At 41.0% G+C, this 15,315-nt stretch overlaps 1 protein-coding gene across 1 annotated transcript in view; it reads right to left on the bottom strand.

The window, feature by feature from the left end:
• Positions 1 to 2,500: 2,500 nt before the first annotated feature.
• The window catches only part of LOC116989292 (potassium/sodium hyperpolarization-activated cyclic nucleotide-gated channel 1-like), a 117,078-nt gene continuing 104,263 nt past the window's right edge, over positions 2,501 to 15,315 (bottom strand). The window contains exons 6-8 of the mRNA XM_033046518.1: positions 13,655 to 13,895; positions 10,721 to 10,885; positions 2,501 to 5,414 (exon numbers count right to left, since the gene is read on the bottom strand). Coding sequence (XP_032902409.1) covers positions 4,486 to 5,414; positions 10,721 to 10,885; positions 13,655 to 13,895 — 1,335 coding nt within the window. The 3' untranslated portion in view covers positions 2,501 to 4,485. The remainder of the gene's footprint in view (positions 5,415 to 10,720; positions 10,886 to 13,654; positions 13,896 to 15,315) is intronic.

The raw sequence follows: 15,315 nt of genomic DNA, 5'->3' as shown, positions 1-15,315 counted from the left end.
GATCAGGCAGCATTTGTGGAGGATAGACACAAAGAGCTAGAGTAAGTCAGCATTTCTGGAGGAATGGATAGGCGACGTTTCGGGTTGGGACCCCTCTTCAGACTTAAGTTTTGTACATTATTTTACAATTCAAACATAGAGAGCTGAGGAACTACTGGTGATTTTTTAGGTCTTAGGCATTGTTAATAAGGATAAACAAACTCTTCCCTTCTCTCCCGTACCACCCCCTCCCCGGGCACTTTCTGTTGCAACCGCAAGAAATGCAACACCTGTCCCTTCACCTCCCCCCTCGACTCCATTCAAGGACCCAAGCAGTCGTTCCAGGTGCGACAAAGGTTCACCTGTATCTCCTCCAACCTCATCTACTGCATCCGCTGCTCTAGATGTCAGCTGATTTACATCGGGGAGACTAAGCGGAGGTTGGGCGATCGTTTCGCCGAACGCCTCCACTCAGTCCGCAATAACCTACCTGAACTCCCGGTGGCTCAGCACTTCAACTCCCCCTCCCATTCCCAATCTGACCTCTCTGTCCTGGGTCTCCTCCATTGCCAGAGTGAGCAACACCGGAAATTGGAGGAACAGCACCTCATATTCTGCCTGGGTTGCTTGCGTCCGGATGGCATGAACGTTGAATTCTCCCAGTTTTGCTAGCCCTTGCTGTCTCCTCCCCTTCCTTAACCCTCGAGCTGTCTCCTCCCATCCCCCCGCCCTCGGGCTCCTCCTCCTCCCTTTTTCCTTCCTTCTCCCCCCCACCCCCAATCAGTCTGAAGAAGGGTTTCGGCCCGAAACGTCGCCTATTTCCTTCGCTCCATAGATGCTGCTGCACCCGCTGAGTTTCTCCAGCATTTTTGTGTACCTTCGATCTTCCAGCATCTGCAGTTCCTTCTTGAAAACTCTTTCAAGCTTCCTTACATTTTATGTTACAGACTGCTAACTACTTTACATTGTAAATGTAATATTGGACATGTGTGTGGCCAACATAATTGTGCAAGAAAATATATTCTATTCAGCACATACATTCAAAAACAAAAATGCAAGTCTTATAATATCTAGACCTGCAACCTTCTCTGTGAGAGTAAGAAAATTGAGTTTATTGAATGTCAGTGCAACTCCTGTGCAGGCTTTAATATTGAAGCCTGCACAATTACAGATTAGTAAATCACAGAACACACAAGGAAAGCACAATATTAGGCACAAAATCTACAAATATGAAACAAAATTTGTTGCAGAAGATATATTGCCAGCATAAACATTTAATAAAATCTCTATCATCTTACGTACCTGAAGTACATATATGGTGCTATCCATGGACTAGCAGTGTAAGGCTAAGTAGTTACTACAAGTGGTTAAAAAGCCTGCCCTTATGAAACATCTAACACCATATTAACATCGATCTGCTATTAAGTGAGGTGAGGCATTTGCTTTTGACATATTTGCATAAAAGCAGTTTAGTTTAGTTAATTAAGGTCAAGAGTTCTACAGCAATATCAAAAAACAAAGTCACTGGTTTTGGAGTATTTGGACTTCAAAGGTTCGCATCACTCATTCGAGAAATGAAAATGAAATGCATTTTAAAATCTAAATAGAAATGTTCTGTGACTGAGCAGCGGTTGTAACGCATGGTCTGCAGATATGAAGGAATTTTGAATGTCGGGACTATGTTTGAAGGTGCTGTCATTATTAATTTCCAGTGGCAATCATACAGTCAAGAATTCAATATTCTGGATAAAAATAAAATGCTTTTTGGTACTATGGCATTCTAAGCTCGGGTAAGAGTGTCAATAGTGTATTCACTTTCACATGTATAAAACCTCTTCTGCATAAAATAAATCAAACTGATCAATATATAACTCAAATCATTATACAAAAGAATTTAATTTAATTTGGAAATCACTCTTACCTTTTAATTTACGATTTTTGGATATGTTAATGATAGAATCCAAAGTTATATTGTGTAAAATCTTGATATGAATGCTCATTACCACTGCAAATGATTACCAGCTAATTTAAAAAATATTAGAAATTGTAAATTCAGTAATAATGGTGTGCGGTTTCATTCAGAATTTTCATGACAAGAATTTACAAGAATTTCACCCCAAATTTCACTGTAAATACACACAAAGTATAATTGATTACAACAAAAATGTACACCTCTACATTTGGATTTCTTTCATTATTCAACAAAATATCATACATTCTTTCATATCACACACATTAGCTGCCTATTGATTTAACATTAATTTCTTAAGGTTTCGTCTCAAGTCAGATCATGTTGTTGAGAGCCATGAATGAACGGCATTCTAGTTTAAGTATAATACATTTTATAATCAATAACCTCACAGCTGACAACACATTATAGATTACTGAGGACAGTACCATAATGACTTGACTGGACAATTTGTAAAAGTGACATTTCCCAGCACTATAGACCTGCACCAAAAAAGTGATGGAGACTTTCACATTTAATGCATCAAGGCTGCTAAAAATCTATTTATGCTACCAACAATTGGCAAACTTTGCCCAATTGTGTTTATACATTCAACAAAAATACCTACCTGTTACATTTTCTTTCTACTCTAAAGATATGGCTGCAATGATTATAGGCTCCTTAGTTTTGAGAGAAAAGCTAATATGATTGTTTTGATAAAAAATAGCTACATTCTTTGTAAAGGCCATTAATAGAGCAGCAGGATTATAAACTACAATGTCTCAGAATATTAACTCAATCAGAAACCAGAAATATCTAAATAATTCCCACAAAGTTTTAGTTTCATGGTGTTATCATTGTACTTCTATTAAAGTGATTTGACTTTAAGTATTTAACTGTTGTTCCAGTTTATTCAGTATTTCCACCATATTGGAGACACAAGGGACTGCTATAAAAAGAAAATAAACAGAAAGTGGTAGAGTAACTCAGCATCTGTGGAGGGAATGAATAAGCCACGTTTCAGGTCAGGTCCCTTCTTCAGACTGAAGACTTTGTTTTTCACCAAATTATTTTGTCTTTATAGGAATGTAAAGGATCACAGCTACATCACTGTATGCAAACTTAAAAAATTAAAAATACAACTCAAGATTATAAATTTGTTTAAATGCAATCTTATGTGCATTAACAATTATGATGTTCATTTTGTCAAAGACAATAATTGAACAAGCAGCTATGGATCTTATATCATTTTAGGTGATAAGTGATAGGAGCAGAATTAGGCCATTTGGACAATCAAGTCTACTCCGCCATTCAATCATGGCTGGTCTATCTCACCCTCCCAGCCCCATTCTCCCACCTTTTGAAGAAGTAAATCAAAGCACCTATCTATTTTCTAACAGCTTCAAATGTTTGTTGGGATATTTGAAATAAAAGGTCTCCATGGTCAGAGTTGTGCTGTGCATTTAAATATTTAGAACGGCTATTAATGCTGTACAGACTTTGTTATATTAGTAATAAAACTTCATGGGAAGTATTTATGAACTAAGTCAACACTCTTATTGCAGTGAGGTGTGCCTTTTCACCATATATACAAAATGGATGACTCAGCTAACTGGTTCAGTTGTTACTATTGCATGTTGAAGAAAAGGAATATACCAAGTTATTGTTGCAACTTGTTCATACTGCCACTTTTACGCCACACAACCGTTTGAACCTGAATAGACTGTTGGGCGATGACACCATGCACTAATCCAATAAGAAAAATGTAAGTTACCTATCGAGTGCATTCTGCTATTCAAAATCCACCAGTGCATTTTTCCACACAGTTTCACATAGAACTGCTTTTGGTCCGAATGGTACACACATTTAATCATTTCCATTTACATAACATCAGGCTTTTTTTTTAAAATCTCATAGGAATCCATCAACTCTCAAGGTACTAGTTATATACAGAAGAGTCAAAGGAAACTATTGATTTAATCTCCCTTAGCCTGTGACGCACCAGTAGATTACCATTATTAACTGGTTTTACTACACTGTACAAGGAAAAACACAACTCCTTTTTAATATTAAAATAAAAACATGTTTTCTAGCTTAGACATGTCCAAAAAAGGTTAAGGTCTGTCTGTTCTGCTGCTTTATGTTACAGCAACAATTTCCTAAAACGTTAAAATGTATTGGGCTAACAACTGACACCTAATTTTACAACAGTACTATGTTTGCAACACTGTAACACCTAATACCATAATAAGACTTTTTTTCCCTGAAATAAAAACACTCACACGGACTAATTGGTAAAAGAAATGAAAGCTAGTAACCCTATCAAAGGACTCTGAGTTTATGTACATTTTCATTTGTTATACGTTTTGACACTGAAACAATTGCACAGATTTGGAGTTTCAGTGTGACAGGAATAAGATGTGTGGGGTGTTTAATTAGTTTAGGGTGTGCAGTAACCAGCAGCGTCTCCTTTCTGGATCACACAACTGTCTGTGATTTCTTTTTGAACCTTGAATCTCTTGTTGACCGCTAAAAATGCACGGTCGGTGCCTGAAATATCACAAGTTGGAGGAGAGCCTTGATTTGCCAGGGTCCGTGTCCATAACGCACACGACTGAATCTTTCTTGGGGACGCCGGAGTCCTGCTGCGCACCTGGCATCCCCGGTGGCTGAAATATTGCGCCCATGGACATTTGGTGGGTCAGGGCCATTCTTGGTGGGACGGATCCTCGCACTGATTCCTGGAGACCTCCCGTGGCCGGTTGCGCGGATATCTGACCTCCCATTGATGATGTCGATTCTCGGGTTGACTGCGGTGGGCTCGAGGTTATTGTCTGGGAGAGATTGTGAGGCAGCGAGGGTTGTGATGCGGACAGTGGTCTTGCCTCTTGGGATAAACTGCCCGTGTGCAACGCTTGTGTGCTCTTGTGAACAGCATGGCGGTGCGATGGGCTGCATATCGTTTGCTGTGTCAGTGATAACTGTGAGCCTGATTGTGCCTGCGACCCGTAATGGAAAGTTCGACTTGCTAGCGGACTTTGGTTTGGAGGGCTGGAGACTGCAGAAGGATAAGGACTTGGTGAGACCGAGGCCAGTTGCTGCTGCGTCTGCGACTGTTGACCGGGGGACACAGAGAGTGGGCTTGCTGAACTCTGGACAGTGTGCAGCCGTCTGACTGTCCTGGGTGACTGCACACCTACAGACCCAATGAAAAGCCCTGTAGATGAAGGACAGAAGCTCATAGCTACAGCCTGCTGGAGGGTAGCAATTGCCGAACTGCTAGCAAGTTGGCCTTGAGAATTGAACATGGGCCCGCCACGAAACGGAGGGGTGAGAGACATGGCAAGAGGCTGCTGTAGTTCCACTTGCTGAACCATCTCTCTATCGTACTTCACAATCTCCTGTATAATCTCATTCTCGCGGTTGTTGAAGACTCCAGAGTTTAAATCATGCTGGACTTTGTGCAGCAAAAGAGAGTTCTTCTTTCCTGTGAGAAACAAGAAAGTACATTTTAGAATGGGTTAGACTGGGTTACACAAATCGAGCTCCAGAGACTCAGGTTCGACCCTGTCCTCGGGTGCTGTCTGCGTGGAGTTTGCACGTTCTTCTTGTGGAAACAGCATGGTAACAGGCCCTTCGGCCCAACATACCCCATCAACACTAGTCCCTCCAAACCTGTCCTATCCATGTACCTGTCTAACTGTACCTTAAATGCTGGGATAGTCCCTAACTCAACTACCTCCTCCGACAGCTTGTTCCATCCACCCACCACCTTTTGTGTGAAACCACCACCCTTTGAGTGTAAGGTGATGCTCCAGTTTCTTCCCACATATCAAAGACGTGCAGGCGTGTAGATTAATTGGCCCCTGTAAAATGTCCCTAGCATGTCAGAAGTGGATGCGAAAGTGGGATAACATAGAACTGGTGTGAATTGGTGATCGATGGTTTGTGTGGATTCGGTGGGCCCAAGAGCAAAACTAAATCTGCTGCAGAATTGTATTGTACTGAAAGGGATGTGAATATCCTCTATTTAATTAGTGGATCAACAAATTCATTTTCTAAAGTGTTCATGAATGCAAATTAAATTAACGATAAAATGTAGTGAAATACAAAAATATGTCAGGAAACAAAACATTGGTGACTGACTATCAGTAAAAATTATGCTATCTTAATTTGGATGCTGTTTTATCAGTTGCTCTTGGGTGCAGAAACATCGTTTGGGGGTTAAGTAAATGAACATTCGTAGCAACACCTGTGGATAATCTCCACCGAAACTAAATGTATCCATGTCCACTACAGTTGCTAGGCACTGTCTTTGTCCTCCCAGCAGTCTAACAGGCATGGATCTATTTAAACCACAGTCTGTTTCATTTAATTGAAGTATACCTCACCAATGCTAATGGAAAAGCGTCATATTGTCATTAAATACAACAATACCTTGAGGGTACACACAATCATATCAGTGTACAAATTCAATCTAAAAGGCTAGAGATTTAGCAACTTAAACAAATAAGTAACAACACAGACGGCACGGTGGCGTACTGTTGCTGCCTTACAGCGCCAGAGACCCGGGTTCGATCCTGACTACGGGTGCTGTCTGGACAGAATTTGTATGTTCACCCCGTGACCTGCGTGGGTTTTCTCCGGGATCTCTGGTTTCCTCCCACGCTCCAAAGACGTACAGGTTTGTAGGCTGATTGGCTTGGTAAAATTGTAAATTGTTCCTAGTGCGTGTAGGATGGTGTTAGTGTGCTGGGATCGCTGGTCGGTGTGGACTCGGTGGGCTGAGGGGCCTGTTTCCGCACTGTATATCTAAACTAAATCAGTGAACAATTCGGATAGAGACACAAGGATCTGCAGATTGTGGATTCTTGAGCAAACCACAAAGTGCCAGATAACCCTGCGGGTCAGGTCACATCTGTGGAGGATATAGATAGCCAACATTTTGGGTTGCGATCCTTCTTCAAACTCAAATTGGATACTTTTCTATGCTGTTACATTTCATATTATGATGAATACATTGTACATACAACATACGAAGGTAACTAATTTTATTACAAATACACAGAAGATTCGATGGGTAAATAAAACCTTGTGAATATCTCTTGAAACATCTTTATAAAGGTCCAAGTACATACAAGTGGTAATAAATTAAAAAAAGAAACTTGCAGCTGATTGCAGAATAGATTACATTGACAATAGTCAATACAATAAAGTGGCAATTATTCTACCAGATACTATGTACTGAAGATAAAAGACTTTGTTTATTGGTTTGAAAACATGCTACATAATAATAACAATTAAATTTGTAAATGTGTAAAGTCTTTTCTCTTTTCTGTTTTATGTGTTTTATGTGTATTTGTAATAAAATTAGTTACCTTTGTATATTGTATGTACAATGTTTTCTTCATAATATGAAATGTATCACATGTGTTTTCATGTGTTTATGTGTAAATATGTAAACTATTTTCTGTTTTAGCCAAGCATAAGTGAACAACTATAATGTCAGTATTTGTAGTATCTTCCTTATCTGATAGAAATATGTAAAATTATGAGAGGGATAGACTGGGTAGACAGTTGGAACCTTTTTACCAGGGTGGAATTATCAAAGACTAGAGGCCATAGGTTTAAGGTGAAAGGTGCAAAGTTTAAATAAGATGTGTGGGGCAAGTCTTTACATCGAGTGTGGTGGATGCCAGGGTTGGCGGTGAAGGCAATATACTAGTGGCGGTTAAGAGAGTTTTAGAAGGGTACTTGGATTTGCAGGAAATGGAGGGATGTGGATCACGTGCAGACAGATGAGATTGGTTCATCTTGATATCATGGGGGAGTGAGGGGAATGGGAGGTAGACAGCTTGGGGGAGTAAGGCGGAATGGGAGATAGCCAGCTTGAGGGAGTAACGGATGGGAGGAAGACAGATTGGGGGAGTAAGGGATGGGCGGAAGCCGGTTTGGGGGCCGAGGGGTCTGTTCCTGTGCTGTTGGATTTTCTATGTTCATGTCCCTTATTATAAACCAGTGCAGGGCATCCATGACAAGGTTGGCAGCATTACATAGTAGAGGAAGTGTGAACTCCCAGGATGAATAAAGGCAAGTTTTGTCAAAGAATTGTTAAAAGCTATTCATACTTAACAAGGATAGAAATGTCACTCTGCCTGATCAATCACCTACAATGCAAAGCAACTTGACCTTGTAGGGAGGAGCTGTAAATACTGGTTTACACTGAAGGTAGACACAAAATGCTGGAGTAACTCAACGGGTCAGGCAACATCTCTGGAGAAAAGGAATAGGTGATGTTTCGGGTCAAGACTCTTCTTCAGACTGAGAGTCTGAAACTCTAGTTTCCCTCTCCCCTAACTCTCACAGAAGAAGGGTCCCGACATGAAACGTCACCCACTCCTTATCTCCGGAGATGACTGACCCACAGAGTTTCTCCAGAATTTTGTGTCTATCTTTGACCTTGTGGGAGATTAGTCAAATCCTCAGGCCAATGAGTCTAGTCAATGAACCACATACAGGGAGACATGGAGAAGCATTGCTGCTTCAGCTCAGGAGCTTGGGGCTGACTTGGCTTTATATCTACACGATACACAAAGCATGACAGCTACAAAGTAAACACTGAAGTGCAATTGTTACTGTTATGTGGAATCAACATATATACAACTAGACCTTTTGCTGTTGCCAGGACAACGAGCCTTTATGGCCGAGTTAAGACTACATTTTTAACATCTTTGAACATAAAGTATACAAGATGGTGTGGGAAATATGGCATAAATTTAAGCTGAGAGGGGCAAAGTTTAAAGGAGTTGTGCAGGGCAACCTTTTTATACAAAGGATGGTGAGTGCCTGGAAATCCCTGCTAGGGTTGGTGGTTGAGACAGACACGATGGTGGGATTAAGAAGCTTTTGGATGGAGGGTTATGGTTGAGCAGGGAATGGAGGGATATGGATTATGCGCAGATAGATAAGAGATGGTCCAGATACTAAGAGATGGTCTTGGTGTCATGTTCACCATGGACATTGTGGGGCAAAGGCCTAATCTTGTGCTGTACTGTTTTCTGTACTATGTCTCTGACTCTTGTGTATTGCCTCAGTGGAATCTACTATTTTACACTCTTGTACTTAAGTATGATTGTGCCAATGTATAGTTAGATCTTTACTGAACAGTATGCAAAAAAAGTAATTTCATTGTACCTAGGTACAATAAAGTACCATTACACAATTGAACCATTGAACCATACCACAGATTATAATTGCCAGTTAGGCTATTTTCACACGAGGGAAGAATGTTGATCAGGACACTAGAAGAATGCAACTCATCATTGAATAATGGCATGGGTTATTATCAGGGCTTCTATGTGATGGTACGCATGGTCAGTGGTGGACTGGCCAGGGTGTCAGCTTGCCCGATGGCAAGTGGGCCCCTGATGAAGTGGGCCCCCTTTGACTCATGGCAACCAATATTTTTAGACCCAGTCCGCCACTGCGCATGGTTACGGCCTACCGGCACCTCTAGAAAGTCAAATGTTACCATTTTATTTCCAGCCAAGTGAAACTATGTTTATTAATCGTGTGCACTGGCATCTTTTGTCCACAAGAGAAAGCACTGGTTATTATTAAAGGATGTCTATTTGAAACCTCATCCTGAAGATGGAACTCTGAAAAAACAGTAATTTGTCCACCTTTTTTTCAGGTTCTGGGCTGTGCCTGCATTTCTAAATCCAAACGAAGCCAACTGCATCTTATTAATCTAAATGTACAAAAGTATGATTTCATCTGCAAAATTACTCTGATATTACTCTGATATGAAATATAAGAAAGAGATACCTTATTTAAGGCCTGTATTAAAGGTATTTTGTGCGAAATTTTACTGTAGTTTAGTTTTGAGATACTTTGGCCCACCAAGTCCATACTGACCTTTGCTCACTCGTTCACGCCAGTTCTACGTTTTCCCACTTTCTCATCCACTCCCTACACACCAAGGGGATATTACAGAGGCCAATTAACCTACAAACCCATTCGTCTTTGGGATGTGGGAGGAAACCGGAGCATCCGGAGAAAAACCATGCAGGCACAGGGTGAACATGCAAACTCCATGCAGTCCGCACCCGAGGTCAGGCTTGAATCTGGGTCTTGGGCACTGTGAGGTAGCAGCTCTACCAGCTGTGCCACCGTGCTCCCCTGATTTATTTCATTGAACGCGAAACGTTTGTTAAATAAAATCATCTTCCACTTCAATATAATAATTTTGTCTAGCTAATGATTCATCCTTCACCATTAAAATTCAGAGATCTAAAATTGAAACAGTAATCAAAAGGAAATTAAATAAAAACGGAAAACTTACCCTTTGGCTAATCAATGAATATAACAATTCAATTTCTGATACTATCTTATGCAGCCATAAATATTATGAATAATACTTTCATTTCATCAGCAATTTATATTGTAATAACTGTGGGAACAGTCAATAGCAAAGTAATTATGTTACTACCATCATACAGAACAAAAACCCAATGGTATAGACTTTTGAATTTACTGTGCAATAGTTTATCGAAACATGATGTTGTGCAAGAAGATTAAATCCTTGTAAATATTTTCTTTCTATAACAAGGCTATCTGTTGCTAGGATACAAAGAATTTCAAAGGTGTAGTCAGGAATATGTATCCAACAAGACCAAGTGATATATTTTTTAAACATTACAATTTAAAATCAAAGTCTATGCCTTCCTGGGTAATTATGTTTAGTAGATTACAAAGAAGACATTGAACAGATGTAAGGGGATCATACCATACCTATTCTATCCAGTCTATCGATGGCAACGGTCTCGAAGGCACGACGCATCATTGGGTATTCTTCCAACACCTCATTAAAATGATCCACGGAGAGAGAGTACAAACGACAATAGGTGTCAGCTCGCACGCTGGCAGTTCGCCTGCCTCTTGTCAACAAACAGATTTCTGCAAATTAGAGAAGAGTTGAACACAGTTGTAGCTTAGGGATGCAACCAAAGCCAGTTTCTGCCTAATTCCCTACCATGAGCCTATTACAGCAGTTCATAACTGCTGGGTGGCCTTTAATTAATGCTAGTAATGTGATAGGAAGGTGGGGAGTGGAGATACATAGAAAAGGGATAAGCCATTCAGCCCCTCAGGGTCATAATTTCATGTCATAGGAGCAGAATGGGGCCATTCGGCCATCGAGTCTCCTCCGCCATTCAATCATGTCTGATCTCTCTTCTCCTCTCAACCCCATTGTCCTGCCTTCTCCCCATAACCGTTGACAGCCTTACTCATCAATAATCTGTCAGTCTCTGCTTTAAAAATACCCAATGACTTAGCCTCCACATCTGTCTACATTGAGTTCAATATGAATTCGATATCGGTATGGTTTATCTAAATATTGACCCCCAACTTGATCTAAAGAGAGAACACAACTTCAAGTGGAATCATCGCTGCATTTGATCAATGGCATGATGTCCAGATTGAAAATGGATTCAGCCTAACACTCGTTAGGTCACAAGAAACTGGATTCTTGAGCAAAATACAAAGTGTTGGGGTCAGGCGGCACCTGTGGTGGGAATGGACAGGGGACATTTTGGGCTGGGATCCAACATCAGAAAGGAGAAGGGTCACAACCCAAAATGTTGCCTCTCCGTTCCCTCCATAGATGGCCTGACCCACTGAGTTACTCCTGCACTTTGTGATTTGGTCATTAAATGTCAGTGGACTGGACAATTTATATAATAATGTCCAAACAATAGAAACTTTATATAACCTTATACACGTTATATAACACTTTACATAACAGGGTTTCCCGCTGTATCTCTAAAGTCTAAACTGTCTATAATAGTGTAGGAGGCAGAGCATTGGTTCCCTTACAGGGAGGGAGTGTTCAGAACTATTAACCAAGGATTAATTTTTAGGCTCTGTAGTTATATTTTTGCTCTCTCATAAATCGTCAGTAATAAACCCCATAAAAGCAATGAATCTAATATTTGTTTCAAAGCAGTTTTTTTTAAATGAGTTTGTAAAAATATACTAATTATAGCACGATCTTACAACCCTGTGAAATAATTATTTCCTTTAATCAGCAGTAGTAGATATTGAAAAGGAAATTTTAACCAGGTTGTTTCATTTTAATTCAACTCAGATGTTCAAAGAAGTTGAAAGGAGTAGACGGGAAATAAAACATGTACAATATGAAAACCTAACTCATCTGAGTTGCTATCACTGCCGTCCTGGAAATGGTACCAAATTTCGCTACTGGCTAGAAAAATGTTCTGAGTAACAAAAAATAAAATATCATTGCTTAGAAACTGGACAGCAATATTTGTAATGCATTGGTAGAGCTGCTGCCACACAGCACCAGAGACCCATGTTTGATCCCAACCTCGGCTGTCTGTGTGGAGTTTGCACATTATCCCTGTGACTGCATGGCTTTTCTCTGTCAAGTCAACTTCATTTGTCACACACACACATATGAGATGTGCAGTGAAATGAAAGTTGCAATGCCTGCGGATTGTGCAAAAACAACAGAACAGAACCGAATCAGTATTTCCACCCATATTCCAAAGATATGTGGGTTTGCAGGTTAATTGGCCTCAGTGCATTGCCCTGAGTGTGCAGGGAGTGGATGCAAAAGTGTGATAACATAGAACTAGTGTGAACGGGTGAACGGGTGAGCGGTGGTTAGCGTGGACTTGGTGGGCCAAACTACCTGTTTCCATGCTGTATCTTTAAATTAAACTAAACTAAAACATCACTGGGTGTATTCCCAATGGATCCTCGCTATAAATCACAAACATTGTTTAAAAATAGAGTGCAACGAAAGATGCATTAAATTATGACTGTGTTGCAAGTCTTTACATTTCTGTGCATTATTCTGCCCCGGTTAGCCTGCTTCCCCACACTCCCTCTCTCACATGTAGCCCCACACCCTGTACTACTCGCCGGATGGCATTTCAACCAAACACAGCATTGCGAATGTGTTTAAGAAGGAACTGCAGAAGCTGGAAAATCGAAGGTAGCAAAAATGCTTATTCTCCCAAAAACACTTTTGGATAATTTGACCACAGACTGAGTGATTTGGACTCTGTATGAACATTCCCCAGAGAGTGATGGATATGTTTAGTGAAGTGTTCTGATGTCAACAGAAGGGCCCTTTATATGGTGCCTAAATGCTCTTTGCCTTCCAACGACTGTTAAACCAGAATGGTGCAGCTGGTAAAGCGTGAACCATGGTATCACTGCAATGGCATTCGACACAACTGCCTCCTTCATTTATTCCACTGCATTTCGTTGTCTCTGTACTGTACACTGACAATGGCAATTAAAGTTGAATCTGAATCTGAATCTGAATCTGACAGCCCTGAATGAACAAGGTTGGCTAAGGGAGGCACAAAGGCTGAAGGTGGCCGGGCGAGGAGAGGGACGATGGTTTGCCGGACGATCCGGACAAAAGCGACGGCTGGAGGCCCTGCAGAAGCCTGGGTCTCGCCTGGATCGGGCGCCGCTCCAGAAGTCCGAGCTGTCGACTCGACTTTCAAAATGGCGCTAAAACCTGGCAACTCTTGCATGCTGTCTCAGTGGACTACTTCCATGCACTTTGTACTAATTGGGGATTGTGCTTGGGTATGGCAGTACTTTACTGAACCGCATGCAAAAAAAAAGATTTGTTATAATAAAGAACCATTGACCATTGAACTTGGTTTGAAATGAGATACAGACCTCCAAAATATGAACCATCTGAGAGTTTCATTGCCTTGCTGCCCTTTGTGTGGACACTGACCACCCCATGTTGGATAAAGTACATCTTTTTCCCTATCGTCCCCTCACGGATGATATAATCTCCAGGCTGAAACACTTCGAACTTCAGTTTGGTCAGCATTGCGGTCACGAATATCGGATCGGCATTGGCAAAGAGAGGCATGGAGGCCACCAGCTTCCTGCAGTTGAAATTCACTATTTCCTGCATTGGAAGATAAAGAAGTGCAAGTGAGTCTCTCTGCTTTTTCAGCATCAGAATGGTGACAATTACAACAGCCTGCTTGACAGAACCGCGCAGCGAATTGCCTCACTGGCAAAATATCTTCTTTATCTTATGGAGACACGAGGGACTGCAGATGCTGGAATCTTGAGCAAAAGAACAAAGCAGTGGAGAAACTCAATGTCAGGTAGCATCTGTGGAGGGAAATGGACAAACAAACAAAAAAACACAAAATGTGCAGGAAGGAACTGCAGATGGTGGTTTACACTAAAGATAGACACAAAACTCTGCGGCTCAGGCTGCATCTCTAGAGAATAGGATTAGGTGATGTTTCAGGTCGAGACCCTTCATCATACAAAAAAACACAAAGTCCTATTCAGCGGGTCAGGCAGCATCTCTGGAGGACACAGATAGGTGACGTTTTGGGTTGGGACCTTTCTTCAGACTGATTGTAGTAGGTAGGTGAAAGCTGGAAAAGAGGTGGGCGTGGAACAAAGCCTGGCAAGTGATAGGTGGAAGATAGACACACAATGCTGAAGTAACTAAGCAGGACAGGCAGCATCTATGGAGAGAAGTAATAGGGGACATTTCGGGTCTGGACCCTTCTTCAGACCCGAACCGAAATATCGCCCATTCCTTCTCTACAGACATGCTGCCTGTCCCGCTGAGTTACTTCAGCATTGTGTGTCTATCTTCAGTGCAAACCAGCATCTGCAGTTCATTCCTACACAAGCGATAGGTAGATGCAGGTGGGGGTGTTTTTTTTAGTGAAAGATGGGTGGACCAAGGCTAAAGATAAAATATGAGACAAAAGAGTGTAAGATAAGGAGAGGAGGAATGAAATGTGAAGCTAGAAGAAGGGATATAAGTGGAGAGGCAGGGGGGATGGGGAAAGACAAAATCATGATTCAGTCTGAGGAAGAATCCCAACCCCCCCTATGTATATTAAAAAATACAATACAATACAATACAATCTATTTCCCTCCACAGATTCTGCGTTATTCCCACGTGATTTTTTACAATTCCTTATCTCACGTTCTAGTTAATGAGCAAAATTGTTCTCTGAGGTGATGCAAACTTGCACCTGGGAACCACTCTGATTAGATTTCAGTTGTCCCTGAGATAGCTCTGCTTGTAAACAGATTGTAAAATAGAATTCTGCAATCTATCTTTTGCTTTAATCAAGTTAGTACACTGCCAACAGTACACGTTAGTACACTGCCAACGACATGTTTAAATTATATTTTAAGTGCATATTATAACCAGTACTTTATATGTTTGGATTTTTGTTAAACATTTTACTGGGTAACAAAATGTGAGGTTGTTCAACAAAATCAAGCTTCAAATAATTTTAGAGAAATATTCATCCATCAGGTGTTTGCACGGGGCAGTGCTGGCTGCC

The sequence above is a fragment of the Amblyraja radiata genome, chromosome 29, assembly GCF_010909765.2.
Source record: "Amblyraja radiata isolate CabotCenter1 chromosome 29, sAmbRad1.1.pri, whole genome shotgun sequence".
Taxonomy (NCBI): Eukaryota; Metazoa; Chordata; class Chondrichthyes; order Rajiformes; family Rajidae; genus Amblyraja; species Amblyraja radiata.
Note: the sequence above shows the minus strand (reverse complement) of the source record. Positions and strands in the feature narration are given on the sequence as shown.